At 34.0% G+C, this 17,740-nt stretch overlaps 1 protein-coding gene across 1 annotated transcript in view; it reads right to left on the bottom strand.

The window, feature by feature from the left end:
- Positions 1-12,848: 12,848 nt before the first annotated feature.
- The window catches only part of LOC128202681 (5'-3' exoribonuclease 1-like), a 76,022-nt gene continuing 71,130 nt past the window's right edge, over positions 12,849-17,740 (bottom strand). Inside the window, 2 exon segments of the mRNA XM_052903729.1 lie at positions 12,849-16,888; positions 17,471-17,561. Of these exon segments, the coding sequence (XP_052759689.1) occupies positions 16,848-16,888; positions 17,471-17,561 (132 nt within the window). The 3' untranslated portion in view covers positions 12,849-16,847.

Genomic DNA, 17,740 nt, shown 5'->3' with positions numbered 1-17,740 from the left:
TGTTAATTTCCAAATTAACTTTATTCAAACTATTGTAATATTTCTTTAAATTTTAAATATTTTATTTGCCAACATTTTCTGGTTCAACGTGAAGTGTTCTGTTTTGATCAAGGGGAAGTAACTACTATGGATTTTAAAAGTAGTTGATATTTTCACTCCTTATTTTGCAGTGAAATATTTTCACTGTTGTTACTTCACTGATTAAACTCCATATTTCAACGAAAAACATGAACTAATATGTTTAATCACCTAACTTGGCAAATTAAACAAAAAAAGAGTAAAGATACATAAGAACAAATGTAAGTAAAAACAGCACGTCAAAATTACCGATATTCTAACATTCGTTTCGCAATGCTGTTTTTATCATCGAATTAGAGATTTGGAATCGATTGTAAGGACACAAAGCTTTAAGATAAAATATATTAGTTTTCATCATTTTAAGTAAAGAAATAAGAAGAAAATACCAATATAAAAATGGATGCGAGAAGTCATGAATTCTAAACATATACATGATACCTATTTTGATTTAATTATTCCAAACAGTTAAACAAAGATAAGCATTTCTTACATCTCAGTTAGGAAGATCCAAAAAATTAACCATGCTAGAAATTCTTATCTTGCCCACGGGCAAAGATAAAATGCCCGTATGGAACTCCTTTTTAATAGTTATCACATTGTAATTACCTCCCTTGTTGAAGACTGTCGTCTGTAGAATCATGGAAACGTTGTCTTGTTGCATCATTTAGATTGCTAATTAAATATTTCTCGCTTTAAATATCTCCATAATTTTTTTTCACACACCTTTCAAGAAATAATGAATCACTCTCATCAGAACTAGGCCGATTTGACTATTAACATAATGTGAATCACTGCGCGCATATCCATGACAACCACGAATTATCACATATCCATACGCATTTATTTTCACTACGCACTAAATAGTTCCAGCAAAAAATACATGTTTACTTAATTTTGTTTCACTGAGGTGGGAGAAAAAGCATCTACCATAGCCACGCATGTAAGATATGTTCATCCCAACCAGGTAAACCTCGTTTCCGCAAAACAACCTACGCTCGGGTGGGGATGAACCTATCTTACACTCTCGGCCATGGAAGATACTTATAATCTCATTTTAAGTGTTCTTACAGATTTACAGTCGTTGAATTAGACGACTTTTGTATCATGTACCATTGTTATGATTATATTTACCCACATTTTAATAAACTGATTTACAAAATGTACTTCCAATCAAATGCAGACTAACCTTGATTATTTTCAAGCAATTACAGTTGACTTAAAGTCTGTTAAATAAATTAAAAAAAACACATTATAATTAATCACTTTATTGTTTATGAAGAGCATGTTAAGTTTTGGCCTTGAGGAAGATAGTTTATTTAATTTTGATGGCCCGATTTCTAAAATGTGTAAAAGGCAGCTAAGCAACTGAATATCTTTCAAAGACTAAACAAATTTTGGACAATCAATACTAAGCTTATTATCTTTTAAATCTTTTATAATATCAATTTTCAACTACTGTCCTGTTGTTTGGCATTTTTGTAGCGATGCCAACATAGAAACATAAGAAAAGATTCAAAACAAAGCTTTAGAAGATGTTTTAAATGATTACATCTCAACGAAAATATTCTTTACAGAGTTCGATTGCCAACATCAAGCTAAGGTATTAGCCAAATTTTGCGTAAATATCTGCAAACAAGATATAAAACTGGTGGCAAAAGATCATATCGCAGATTTTCATATTTCGTTTTGAAAATAAATGTTTTATGGCCAAAAGCGTTACAAACGGTTTAAAAAAATGCATAAAATATCAATTTTTGAATCTCAGATATGAAGATGATATAGGATGTGCCACCAGTAAGAACAACAAATATGGGAAGAACTCTTTCCGCTTTGAGGCACGGCCAGTCAGGGGTGCTCTACAAACTACCTAGAATTTAGAAGGCCGACCCCACCTGATCCCTGTTGTAAATGCTCAATGTGCAAATAATCTTTAAATAGTTAAAAGATAAGAAATTTGAGAATTAAATGGTGTTTCGCTGAATATATTTTATCCTTTGTCTCCACAGAAAAGGAGTTTTGTTTTCAGTGGGACGGCCTACACCCACTGGACGAGATGTGGCATCCAAACACCAGAACAAATTTCAGTGGGCATTTTGAAGATGAATACACATTATCAAAGTCAATATAAAGGGCTTATACCTATTTATAATTGTTCGAATTGAAATAACCCCATTAAAATCTGTAAAACTCATAAAACTACTTGTAAGTATGTTTACGGCAAGTATTTGTCAAGGTGTTACGATTTGCCAGTTTCAATTAATATTCTTACTCAGTGGTAGGTGCTGATATTGTGAGGGCGGTGGCCGGGGAGATATCTGGATGGTTACATGTAGGCAGGGATTGACCCAATCATAGGAGCAACCATACCTTTGCTACTGTTTCTGATAATAACAGCAAAACCTAGTAATATTCAAATAACGTGATAATTTCTTGATAGTACCTCCTCTTAGCAATACATTCAAATATTTTTTTAGCAATCGGAATTAATTTTAACAATCTCATAAACTACAAATATTGAACTATGCTGTAATTCCCATATACATAAAGCTACTAACAATTTCGCTGTTTTAGATATGTAAGATAATTCTTATTTATACTATTGAAAGAACTAACCATTTTACAGTGATACGATACGTCAACTAGAGAAACCGTGCGCTAGTGGACTGGCCGTACGTTATCACTGTTTACAGTGCTCTAATCCATCTTATTTTTTATAATTTTATGCATAACTATGTTAAGAAACGGCTTTTGTAAATACTTGTTCCAATATTGTTTCTATTTAAACTATATTCTTTAATTGTTCCTTGTAAGCATTTACCCGACTTTAAATAAAGATTCCTGTATCTTGGTAAACGAGGAGAAAATATGTGCATATATTGGCAAATACCCATTGGGGTAAAATTGCCTTTAGGCTGGAAGTGAAGTAGATTTTTAATGCTTAAACTGCCATATAAAACACGTCCAAAATATGTCCACCCCCGAGCAAATGTACCCATGGTAAAAAAAATGTAATATACACGGGTTCAAGAGTTTCTCTAAACCTTTTATACAATTTTATTAATTTAAATTATAAGAGCGAAACGAAGAATGGTTCTATCTCAAGTGTTTTGATTTATGTATTTTTCAAACACAATCTATTTATTACGCGAAATCTGACACAGTGAGAATAAATTTGAATAGTCGCAATAGGCGGACCTTTTAGCACCCTCGAAGTAGAAATTCTTTATGACCTAATGTTTAATGATTGCCTATGTGCCATTTTCTTGTCTTTAAATGTACGTTGTATATTTATACGATTTAGTAGTTTGATATTTAAGAACATGTTGCAAACTAATTAACACCATTGTTTAACTTACTTTTAGGTAAAGAGCCAATCCAATCTATTCGTCTAATCAACTTCTTATACGAAATGGAATTCAATCGAAGCCAACTAAACCAAACGAGTAACACATCGGTTACATCACGGACGAGTCCACCATCACCAGGAGGTTTCGGGATGCCTTCTGGAATGTTCCAAACATTTAACGAGGTGATGCTGTGGTTTCGTCTATTTCTTGTCTTACTTTCTGTGTGTGGAAACCTCATAATTGTGGTGGTGATGAGGAAATCTGATCACAGACACTCGTCAACATCTATAATATTCACTTCATTAGCAATATCTGACATGTTTCTCACTGCCTTTGCTCCAGGACAGCAGATATTTATAACACTTTTCGGGTTTGGATATTTTCACACCTTATCTATAGAGCCCTATCTCATGCAAATCATAATGCCGTCATTTAGCGGGATTTCATCCTGGCTTCTTGTGCTTGTGGCGTACGAACGCATGGTGTGTGTGGCTTTCCCGCACAGACGACTACAAATCTTTAGTGAACGTAACACTCAACTGCTCGTGGCATTCATCTGGATCTTCATATTTGCCTTCAACACGACTTTTGTGAGCGTCTTCCTCAAATTTGAACAAAATGACCAGCCCGGACCCAAAAGGGAACTTCACAGTAATCAAGTAACGTTTGCCTTTAACTGGACATCGAAAGCACTCAGATTCCTTTTACCCGGACTACAGATTGTCACTTTGAACGTTATCGTTCTTCGCTATATCAGGAATAACTCCAGGTTGTCTTCTCGGAGTCGATCAGTTACGTTTACACTTGTGTGTGTTTGTTTCGTATTCATCGCGACAATGTCCCCTCGAGAAATGTACGTACTCTTCGTCGGGCAATACATGAAAAACCCCGCCGATCCAAAGGCGGAGTCCGGTCTGATATTGTACGGAATTTTAGAATACCTCCAGTTTTACAACGCTGCGTTGAATTTTTATGTTTACATACTAAGTGGGTCGCAGTTCAGAAATGACGTCAAACGACTTTTGATGTTACCCTGCAGATCCCCAAACTTTGGAAATGCGCATACAGAACGCACGGCCACGCAAACAGAGCGCACGACCGTACAAACAGAGCGCACGACCGTACAAAAAGAACGCCCGACCGTATAAGCAGAGCGCCCGACCGTACAACTAGAGTGCACGACCTTTCAAATAGAGCACCCGACCGTAGAAACAGAGCGCACTATTGAGCCGTAATTATCACACATACGAATATGTCACACGTGTAACATATTCGTTCGAATTCTTCACACGGGTGTGACAAATTCGTTCGAACATGTCACTTATTTGTTAAAATTCAGGTGTGTTCTTCTTCACCTCCCCCCTCAAAGCAAAAAACATAAATGTCACATGTCAAATAAAAAGAAAGAAAGACGTCTGTAAAAACATTGTTCAAACTAATATACGTCACATATTCCAAAATCAGTCTATATCACTTAGATAGATCAGTCTATATCACTTAGATAGATCAGTCTATATCACTTAGATAGATCAGTCTATATCACTTAGATAGATCAGGGGTCGTTTTGTTTTTGCTTTGTCCGATATAGCCGTCATATTTTACAGGATGCTAGAACATATTGTGTCCAGTTCCAGTTATAACTTTGGGTCATTGGGCAAAAGGTCACAGGGGGTAAAAATGTCAAATTCTTTGGCACTCAATATTTTGATAACCTTTCGTCTCTGATTCTTCATATGTATAGTAAAAGTTCAATGTTGTTTTAAGGGTTGGTCAAAAGTAAAGATCACATTTGGTCAAAAGTACGTCATTCTTTAAAATTTAAAATCTTGATATCTGTTTGACGCAAATCACAATGGTTTTCTACGCATATACGATCATCTTTGCATTTGTGACTATAGGATTGCTAGATTCCGTCCGCCTTTCCGTCGCTGTTTATGTCCGGTCAATTTCTTGCACCGATTTAAAAAACAACAACACATGAAGACAATGTGTGGCGTTTAAGACCCAGAACCATGTCTGAAGGACAGGGCCAAATTACACTTTAGCACATTTTTTAATGTTACGTGTAGTGATGGTGACTTTTGTGTTGCCTCATAATTTCTAAAATGATAACCGGATTTAAGGACCTTACTGGGTAAATGTTCACCTCCTCCGGGCAACACGCACATCTTAATTTTCAGCCTCGCAGTCTGAAAGTCATGATCACCGTTCAAGGTAACAGGATTGTGTGTCTGCCCCAAACAAGTCCTGAACTTTGAAGAATTTTCCTTAAACGTTGGGCAAAGGCTTAACGAAACAAGACAAAATGCAGAAACTATGTTCCAGGCGCATTAGTTCAAGGTCAATGTCAAGGTCACCATTTATGGTTAATTGGTTAAACTGGTTAATTCTTAGGTTTGGTAAAAGTTTTCCCAATAATTACTATTATCCAATTAAATGATTTGATTTTGCAATTTTGCCAAATGATAACTTATTGACCAGTCAGTTCAGGTTTATTCACTTGTGTGTTGGTTCCTAGCAAACACCCGACTTCGTGACGACGCTGGACTTCGATAACATAATCGACTAGAATTCAACTTCGGGTAAACCTCGGAGCCCCGAAGTTGTACGGATTTATATTATCTGTCATGTGTTTCTGGTCCAGATAAAACAATCCGACCTAAGGGCACCTGCGTTGCCATGTAACCAGGCTTGTCGAGTTATCAGCTACGTAGCGTGCCTGAGGCCCGTTATTTTAATCTGGACCTGACACAAATGATTGTGTTGTTTTTCCAAGCATAACTCATATTACTTTGAAAATTGACATGGAAAACCGCATGTTTGTACATTTCACCAAAACTCGCGTGCGATGATTTTTATTGACGTCATGACGCACTGAATTTTTTATTCACTGCAAACGTCAAGAAGTTCCTTCAATATAACGTAGTTTAAAATAAAGGGTTATTAAGTGTTGTTGGAAAGCTATTTTTTATAAAGTTAATGTTTATGAAAATCTTCCACTGAAAAACGTTAATATGCTTACACAAAGTGTATAATAAAATAAATAACTTCTGAACTTAGTTCATTTTCAGATGTTAGGGGGATTTTGTATTCGATGGAAATAATATGGAAGACCGGTGGTGTAATTTCAAGTTCAATAATATTTCAATATTTTACGATTTCAACTTCACGAAACCATGAAATCTTGATGTTGAAATTATGAATTCGTGGAGTTAAATTCGTAAAACCGTGATTTCTTGAAGTTGAAGTCGATTTTGATTTACATTGCGTTTGTAATCAAAGCATGAGCCAAAATAAGACAATGTGATTTTATTTGCCTCAGTCCGTTTAAAGCCATATAAAATTCAACTAATAAGCTGATTTTAGTTTTTATATATTACATGTATATTTAAAATGTGTATATGACATACCGCTGCGTACTACTCGCTTTTAAAAAGGGAACATAAAGTTATACCCATTAATAAGTATGTAATTTTATTTACAAATCAGATGCATGTCATCAATTATATGATATTGTTAGAGATCATCTATATAGTGTACCTCTAACTCCATTCCCCAAGTTAAGGTGCACCTCTATTTTAGGTGCCGTCCTTAGGAGGTAATCAAAACATGTACAATGTACACCTAAAAGATATAGACGCACCTCTTCAAATAGAGTTACACCTCTATTTTTAGTTTATAAATTAAGATGCGCCTGTGTTTTAGAACTGCACTACTAAATGTAGAGGTGCACCTTTAAATTTGATAGAGGTGTACATTTTGATTTACGATACTGCTGCGAACAGATATTTAATAAAAATACGGCGGCTGGTAACTTACATTAATAAACGCGCGGTGAACGAAATGTTAAAAATTCGTTGGTATTAAGAGGTGGTGTAAAAAGGTTGTATGAATATGTCACAATACCTACTTGTTACTACGAATTTGTCACACACGTCGTTTATACGTGTTTATCCATGTATAATCTGATACTTGGAGTCTGTGTTAAAGTTATCATTCACTATATATGTTCTACAGAAATGCTTGCTAACATTATTAAACGATTTGGGCAATTCCTTAAGGTGTCAAGGAACTGTCATTTTCGCCGTATTGTTTATGTTGGAAACTGCATAGTATGTTATTATTGTCACATGATAATTACATGTCATATTTTTTGTGAAATGCAAACATATATATAATGAATGCATTTTATTACTTGCTACAATTAACTGACATTGCATTGCACTATTTGTAATATCCAGATTTGGAATCCTAAGGGTTATGTATAGTATGTGTGCTGTGATAATTGCAAATTTGTCAAGGTTAAATGGCAGTTAATTGATATCACCATGACGACATTTACTGCTTTAAGTTAATGATTGTATGTTTCACCCGATGTTTATGCATAATATTACTGGTTATTTCCTCGACCGAAGTACTGTCTTTTGGAACTAGAAATTCCTCGACAGAGCCCACTAGCTGATAAAATCATAGGGATTTTACTGTTGGTCAGAATTCCTAAATCCTAAATTCCTAGCCGACTGTCGGGTCAATAAGCAGTGCATTTTCCAAATTTGCAATTCAATTTATTTGATCTGAACTTTTGATAATATCTCTTTTGATAACTTTCGACTAGAAACACACTGACTAGTAGGTAAAGTAAAGCAACTATCCTAAAATGGCTTAGCCATTAAATTATGGAACAGTGCTAATAAAAATACCGATGCATTGTATATTGCGCTGCTACTGTTATTGAGCAACCAAATCTTGAAGTTGTGCTGATTGATTTAACTTAAACGAATGGAGATATAACTTCAGATTTATTGCAATGAGAGACGTGGTGTTACCTTTTTCCACATCGGTGTATTTAGACGCTATCCTTATAGAGACTAAAAGTCGAAAAGCGAGCCAGATGTGTTCAATATTATTAGTAATGTTCATTTGATATTTGTTTCATACATGTTTTGTCAATAAATGTAAAGTTGTTGTTTACATGGAATTAAATGTGCAGCCGTGATGACTTTAATACTTTTACGATGCTAATAAGATCATGTGAAAGTCACATGACGAGTTTCGATTAACTTACAGACGCTTATTTATTATTCAAATAATGTGCAAGTTGTGGCAAGACATATCACATGTAGCCAGAGGCGGCGGGCGACGGCAACAACCTTCAATATCATCTTCCTTACCAACTTCTCGACTCTTGTTCAACTACCTACACAATAAGTCCATTTTTTAAAATAATATGCAAAAAGTGAGAGTGCAATTTAATATTTATTGAGCAAACTTAAGTTAACAATGACTTTGATCAATGCTCCCCTTAATTAACGTATATATGCAAGCTGCTCACATATCAAGGTTGGTCACAATTCAAAATTTATCACTTCAGTTACTGAGCAGGGACCATAAGTCCGTTCTATGTCATAAATAGCAACGTCGACCAAAGCTTAGAAAAAGTGTGACATGTCCAAATTTGATCTCAATATCTCATTCCTTACTGGTGACTTTCTGTGTGCAAAAACGTGCCTACTTGATATACGAAGCAATACCATATATAGCAAAAAACACATATTTTCTACGGACATATGTTTTGTGTTCGTCGATAAATCTGATTACCGGCATATTTCAAATATTCAAATATGTGCGGCTCGAACGTTGATGCTTGTAATAAACACAACCTGGTTAACTAATCTATATGAACTCAATATTGTTTAACCATGATTAATTGATTTTATGTGACTGATTCGGACAAACTCTATTTACATTGAATTGCAAATTGCATATTAGAAACTAAGAGAAGTAACTAAGACTATCGGAACCCCATCTGTGAATGCAACATCTTCTAAATTAGTCCATCAATTGCAGCTATTGCAGGTATTTCTCTGGAAGGCCGCACAGCGGACGTAAAGGCACCCGAGCATACAGAGAGGTAAGAGTGAAACAGTCTAAGTGCATTCAGACATATAAAACAACATTTTTTTCTCTCATTATTTATATGAAAAACTACAGAAAGCCGAGTAGACAAAAGTATAAACATAAACATAAACATCACTCGATATGGACAACATTGAATAATTTCCCCTGACTTAGCGTAGAGGTTAAAAGACGTAACAATTATCACAGTCTATTTATTTTAAATACATCGTTTCTATCCCCAGTCTACTTAATAGCTATTTCCTGTGCAGTCATTTATTTGCGTCCTCTTTAGGTCATCAAAAAGTATGAATACCTCCTTAACAACAAAACATATCGTATTGATATCTTACGCAATGCTAGAGGCTGTAATTACAATAAAATTGCTCGATGCAACTTCGAGGGTTATTATAAAAAAAACCTCATTGACCCTTATCTTACATAAAACTTGAGAAGCATCTGCGACTGGTTATTTGTGGAATGTTAAGCCAATGTAGTGACTGCTGCCCGGATTCCAAAGTTAGTTTAGACCCATTTTCACAGAGGCAAAGTCCCTGGGAAAAAGCTCGTAAGGTTTGGAGGTCAAATGTGCGCGTTGGTAAAAAGCCATGTAGTACAAACGTCGCTTTTTGGACAAGGCACCATGGTAAACTAGTATCAGACTGATTATGTTTGCATTCATTTGTTGGCTGTATTGCAAGATGTTCGTGCTACATCAAGAGTTCTTACATTGATATAAAGAGTAATAATTTAATGAGCACATATATGAATTGCTAGGATAGTTTACAAGTGTATATGATAGGTAATTTTGCATAACAAGTACGCGGTACGTTCGTATTGGGTAGCAAATTGCATCTTGTTATTAATAATAACATGTCATAATACAGCCCGTGCCTTAATTACACTTAAATTAACGCACGCTTATTCTGATTCTGAATCACACAAAATCTGCATAAAACTTCCTCGTCCAACATAAAATGTGTTTAAAGTTTTAAACATTGAAACATCGGCCGTATAGTGCCCATCTAAGTGCACTAACCGTCGAAAAGAAAAACAAATATGCCAAAATTCAATAGAAAAAAAGGTACAAGAAAGGTGCACTTTGACTAAAACACAATTTCAAGTCACGTAATTATATTTGCACTTTGTAAACAAGCAATCGTTTAGCTTGTACATTCAATAACCTTTTTGTTAAGGCATCTATAAACATAGGTTAAAAACTAAGAGAAGCTTACACGTTTGGCCTCCGGGTAGGCGTATTTACATTGCAAGAAAAGTGATAAACTTACTTACCAGGTGAAAATATCCTCCCAAAACACCAAAATATCTTCGAACACCGCCATTAATTTCGCATCACACATTTCCCTCACTCAAAATTCGGAAAACACAAAACACGTTGGACCCCCCCCCCCCCCCCGACATTGTTCTGTCAAAATGACGTAGTACCCGGTCGGCCTTCGTCGATTAGCGAAAGCGGCCGAAGGACGGGGGGAACCATCGGAAAAGGGTTGTAGACTGTTTCACTCGCCAAGGATACAACAAATACATTACTTTTTAAGTTGAAACTTTTTTTATTGCAGATTATGTCATATAGGTGTATACATTTATATTGGAGGAACTTTGAAACACAACTGTGGGACCAATTAAAAATAGCTTCAACACCAATAAACGTGAGGCTTTATTGGAAATAATATGGAAAACAAAAACAGTAATATTGCAACCTACTTAATGTTTTAATGAAATTTTAAATAAACTCAACCAAGTGCACATATCTACAGACACAAGTAGCTATAACATTTATTATTATTTTTATTTTATTTTTATAATATATAATAATTTTCGCAATCTATACCAAAAATAAAACCTCCATTTTAGTGTGTGTGTGTGTGTGTGTGTGTTTGTGTGTGTGTGCGTGTGTGTGTGCGTGTGTGTGTGTGTTTAACCATACTGAATCTACAGTATTAGAACCGACTTGAAAAATGAAAGCAACCACTGATTCCCTATTTCAATTACACGTTAATCGTATGTCAAACCTTATGTTGATAAATTTTGTTTAGAAGTACCCAATTTCACCAATATGCATATCTACGTAAGTAGTTGCTCCCTGGTTTCGTCTCCTCCGCCACATAGCTCGCATGTTAAAGATGCAGCAGTGTGATAACCGCTAAATTTCACCACGGAGGTTTTCATACAATGTTTCTTTTTAAATTTTAATTTCCAATATCATAATTCGAGAAGATCCCATAGTTTTGATTTTGATGTTGTTTTTTATTAAGCAATCTTTAAAGTTCATGAATATAGAAATTGTACTTCCTTTTTGTAAAAATAATAATGTCTTTTTCTGCGATATTATGACCATCATCGTTGCGTTGTTTATAGCATGTAAAAGTGGATGTAGATTTCAAATTTAACTGAACTAACATGGATGATGTGAACCAGCGTTGCGCTCATTATTACTGTCAAACAAAGTCATGATCAAACCAAGAATGTTATAGTGCTTCATGGAATGTATCTTATTTGCTCTTCCAAATTATCATCCTTCTCGGGTTTTTAAAGGTCAGAAACATTCAAGTACTCGCAGTCATTCCAAGCCTCGAGGTGGCACCATGCGCAACACAAAACGTGGCTTAATAGAGGACTGTTTATCACACGTGTAAGTGTTTCAGTCAGTTCATGACCTAGCTTTAAGAAGATGACGAATATGTTTATATGTTAAATTTTTCATGGACAGCCCAAATAGCCAAATATTTAGATTTAATTGCTCTCCAGCAAAGCAATACAACAAAATTATATTTGAACCTGACCGAGATATACTGCCCATACACATTTTACCAAATTTGATGATGATTGGACAAAGGCTTCTAAAGTATGATTAAACAAGACCAAATTTCGGTAATTTCTATAATTAAGGGCAATAACTGTTGTGTGAACAAGGCTGATTAAAGGACATTCTGACCGAATTTGGAGATGACAAATGTTTTATTTTATGTTTTGTTAACAGTATGTTTTACAGAAGGCAATAACTAATTGATGATTTTAAACGTATGAATTTTATCTTATACATTTCGATCTAACTGACCAAACCTTTATTTCCAAACCAAGTTATGTGCGTGAGTATTTGATCTTCTGTCAATAAGATCCAAAAAAGAAAAGGGCAGTAGTTTCTTGGATTTCGACCTAGATATTTCCGGACAAACAATTCGTAATCCTTAACGTTTATCACTCAGCTACGGATGAATACATAATTATAATTTTAAACTGATTATCAGACAGAGGTAACCATCTCCAAATTTGTCACGAAAGAGACTGGGAATGCACGAATCTCTCTCGGAAACTGATATATCCGTATAAATCGTACAATAAACAGTCAGGTCAATATTGTAGGACAGATAATCCTGTTTCACTGTCAAGCCTTTAAGATATTTTAATTTTTGCATTAGTTTTCGAAACGGAAATACTGGCTCTCGAAAGAAGTAAAAAAGTCAACTCAAATCAACAGTTTAATTATCGTGCAAAGTTTATAAAACAGTTAAAAAGTCATAAAAACATCCACAGATTTCTTAAACAATCTTTATAAGAGAAACTTTATTCATTTAAATTAACTTACAGGGTCATACAATGGATGTATTCTTTTTAAAAATAAGGTATTGAATTGTATGAAAATTCATTGAAAAGGTACCTGTTTAATGTTAAACTGAACAATAACTTCACAATCCTAGAACATAAAGAGATCATAAAGGGTACTGCACAGTGTGCAAATATTGAAATAGTAGAAAGAAATATTATGTTTATAAATATGTATGACCAAAGTGCAGATGATCTGGAGTATTTTAGTATTTGAGATCAATTTATCGTGGAAAATGATGAAAAGCCAATTAAAGTCAGTGGGGATTTCAATATAATATTAAATCAAGAATATTAAAAGGAAGGGATAAAATTATTATTCAAAATTATAATTGAGTAGTTATATGGAGGGTTAAACATCCAAATAAAAACAATTTACATGGCACTCAAATTATAAGCCCCTATTTTTAGCAGACTTGATTACTTCCTGGTTTCGACCAATAAATCAAATAATATTTCTGAGAGTAGAATATCAGCTAGCAATAAGATCAGGCATTCATTTGTAACTATTGAATTAGATATATCTTAACATCAACGAAATTAATTAGAATGAAAATCCAAACAATTTGTGGAAAATGATCAAAGGGTGCCATTAAAAATGGCCCATTTTAATTTTGCACATTAAAAACAAAAGAAACACTTCAGAGAGAACAGAAACTAACGGAGAAAATTAACAAATTAGACATACAATACGCCAATAATCCTAACAATCATTTAAACAATATGTTAAAATGAAAGAATAATCACAAGAAGACATAACAAACAGCAAGCTTAAGGCCACCTAATTAGATCTAAATCAGAATATTTAGAAGGTTTTAACGGTTAAACGACACAAAAACTCTACTTTATTTTTGTTAACTCTTTCATTAAATGGATTAAATCATTTTATTAATATATATACCGGCTTGTATAATAACAACGGTCATTCATAGATATCTTTACGATAGAACGTGGAGTGACAAACAATGGTACACATATGGCATCATATACATAACACATATACTCGATAACATGACAAAACTATTTTATACATTTGAAAAACTTATAAAAAGGTGCAATATACTAACAATAGATTTTCTAAAGTATTATTCACTAATTTCAAGTCTATAACATGAGTCTTAAAATAAATTGATTGGCAAAATATTCCAGCTCCTAAAAACAAACAGATATGTAAATGAAAATTATTAAAAACAAACTATAAACGGAGCGGTGAATAAACCTCAAAATAAATGAAATAATATATACCAAGACATCGACTGGAAGTCAATATACTTAAATCTCTTTAAATGTACTATAGACACAAAGCTTAGAGCGTTTCAATATAAGTATATCAATAAATGAATGCCGACTAACACGTTTTAATTCAAATGTAAAACAGTCCAGTGTGATATGTGTGATATGTGATATGTGTAACATGCATATCGAAACAATAAAGCACTTCTTCTTCGAGGGCCATCAACGTCAGGTTTTTTGGTCTAATATCAAAAACCTAATGAGCAAAAATAATATCCCAGAACCAATCGATTATCAAACAATAAAATTTGATGTACAATTCAAAAAAGGATCATATAAGCATAACGCATTTTATAATATTGAAAGCAATATAACTATATTACTGTAAGTTTTTTTTTATTAAAATCGTTAAGGAAAGAAATGGAAGCGCATATAGCCTTTTCTAATACCTATGCGAAAAGCTACATAAATAAGCTTAGTAGCAAAAAGTTTAAACAAAAACCCGGTTTAATGGCACTGGGTACACGCCAAAGACATAGAACACAAAACAAAAAATCCCAAACAAGAAACATGGAAGAATAGCACAAAGCTCCACAAACAGCACAGTGCATACATACTATATAAAAATATTTATCAAGGATTGTTAGGTACCGCCTTGGAACGGCCAGTAAAATGTAAATTTACTGGAGGTTTAAACCAGTTTACGTGCACAAACCTCACTCTTATCCCAACAATCCTAAATAGAGAAAAATCGTAGGAGGTAAATCTTTTCAAAGAATGCATTAACTTGAGGAAACTTAATAATAACAAATTATAATAAACTTATTAGTAAACTCCAAGTACTTCAATGATTAAGGATCCCACGGACGAAGGAATACAATTCAGAGCACTAATGCAAAAACATTTCAAAGATACGATGCAGTCATTGTTTGAAACTATTAGCATCACACACAGTCTGTCTTATAAAATAAAAAAGGTTTAAATTTGTGTGAACATAGAGTTTCATAATAAAAAGTATCATTGTATTAAAATTGGGAACAAATGAAGAAAACATTATTAATAATAAAAGCGACATATATTAGCTTATCTTTTGTTCCAAATGATTATCTATGTAAAATTATGTATGTTGAAACAAACTTAGCATACATAATAGAAAATGGAATCGACTTGTCTTGGAATAATCAAATATAGCTGAGTTAGTTTGCAAAGCATGCCTTTGTCTCTAAAGTATTATTATAAAAGTATATATGCACATACATAGCTGTTCTACTTACAAAGCAGACTACGTTTAAACATCACCCGGAACTAATCTTTTTCCACACTCCTTCATTTTCTATACTTAGCCTATTTCATAATTTTTCCCTTCTAATACTCTCCTTTCTCACCAACACCTTTAAATATTGTTCACAAAATCTGTATATGTACATGTATAATACTGATATATCACTATTCAATACTATAATGTGCATAATATTAACTGATGTTAAAATATTAAAAAAGTTCATAATAAAAAAATCAACAACATTAAAATACTCAAACATGTATTTCTCTATTCAATACTGCTGATAATTCTTTTTCAATAAAAGATGAAAACCAACTAGAAAATAAAACATGGCCACATGAAGCTTTTCAAAACAATAACAAGACATATCGAAGCAGATACAAACGCTCGTTTGCGCCTTAATGATGTTACTGGCTAAACATGACCATATTGTCATGTTACGCATGCTTTTAAAGCCAGCATGTATATTTGTAGTTCAAACCAAAGTTTAAAAACATTGCATGACAATGGCACAGACACAAAGGCTTTGACAATATCTCAATGTTTCTTCTAAGATTTAACCCCCCCCCCCCCCCCATAAATACCTCTATCAAAATCTTTTTCCAAAAGAAAGAAACGAAAAGCACAATTTTATTTACATTGTATTAAAACATCGATGTAATACAAATAAGGGCTTTTACTCTTAAGCACACATCCCACATAAGGAAGGCACTTTCAGATTTGACATTCACCCTTAGTGAATTAAATCATTAACAAGCAAAAAAAACCGAATATGAACATCCCCTATAGAATTTTCACATCTTTTGCCTTCATAGGGTGGGGTGGGGTGTATGGTTAAATGGAATGGCCCTAAATATAAAGAATGAACATGTGAACAGGCTGTGTTTTTTCCCTCAATGTTATGAGATTTTGTAACAAGGCTTAACGACGTGTCGTTATTAAACATTATGACGTGGACGTAACTTCCTTTCTTATAATTGTTTTTTTTTATCTAATGATGAACGCATTTAGATATAAATGGTAATAATAGAAAACGTGTGTATGTCATTTCATATATTTTATTTGAATATTGGTAAACTATGAAAATTTCAACTTCTCTTTATATTTTAACATGTTTCTCTTAAAGTGAAATTTCAGTCAGCAATATTTCAAAACACATCCATGTTTTAGATTATAAGATACAGTCACATGCATTCTGATATTTCAATGCTTAATTTAATTATCACATTTCTTTATTAATTTTCTTTGGAGAATTCTGATTGGTTGATCATACCAATGGCTTGTCAGATCTGATTTTCTAATTGGCTGAGCCAAAGTTCGGCTGGAGTTATAGGAGGCTGCTGATTGCCTGCAAAATTGATCTGCTGTTTCCAAGGATTTTCCCGTTTCTACTGGTACCCCTGACCGGAGTGTGGCCACTGCTGCTGACCTGGATGTTTAGACCATTGACATTGGAAAATATTCTGAAGGTCATCACACCAGTGTGTTTGGTTTGCATGCTTGTAATGTTACTCACATGCAAAAAGGGCACTTTTAATCATACCACACATCCAAAGTTATATTTTAAAGATTTGTTTACGAAGTTTACTTCATAATCTTGTAGAAAGTCAAATTTTATTTGATAAGCTTTGTACTAGTTACTGCACCCACAAGCAGATTTATCTTAATTATAATTTAGCACCTTGCTTGATTTTATTCACGAAGGTAAACGTTTTGTAGCATGTTGTGAAGGACACCATTTAACATACAAGTAAATAGCATTAAAACGTATCTACACGCTAGTTACATGCACGGTTAATGCATAGATGAAAACGAAGAAAATCTTTCTCCAATATGGTTCATTAACCATCATTACAATCTCAACCCCAAATTCAAGGCAAAACAACATTTTGAGAAATACTGTGTTCTTGTACCTCTTCAACTCATATGACAGACAATTAACTTTTATCAGTAATGCTTTCAAACCGAACAATGCTCCAAAAACATTGGCTGCGTATGCCACTTAGCATACCTGGTGGGTTGGTAGTGGAGCCATATGCTGAGTTAGGAGAAATAATCTCTGACGCCCTCTGGTATGAGGTCATCTGCTGCATGCCGTCTCGCTGCAGGGAGAGATTGCAAGGATGTCAGTATCTATATGAATAACTACAGAAACAAGCTCGGTAGCCAAAAGTTTAAACATAAACCTCATTTAATGGCACACGGTTAACACCAAAGAACTCACAAACAAAACATCACGAACAAGAAACATTAAACTACAGCACAAAACTCCACAAACAGC

The sequence above is a fragment of the Mya arenaria genome, chromosome 9 (genome assembly GCF_026914265.1).
Source record: "Mya arenaria isolate MELC-2E11 chromosome 9, ASM2691426v1".
Classification (NCBI taxonomy): Eukaryota; Metazoa; Mollusca; class Bivalvia; order Myida; family Myidae; genus Mya; species Mya arenaria.
The sequence above is the reverse complement of the archived record's forward strand: the minus strand, read 5'-3'. Positions and strand labels throughout refer to the sequence as shown.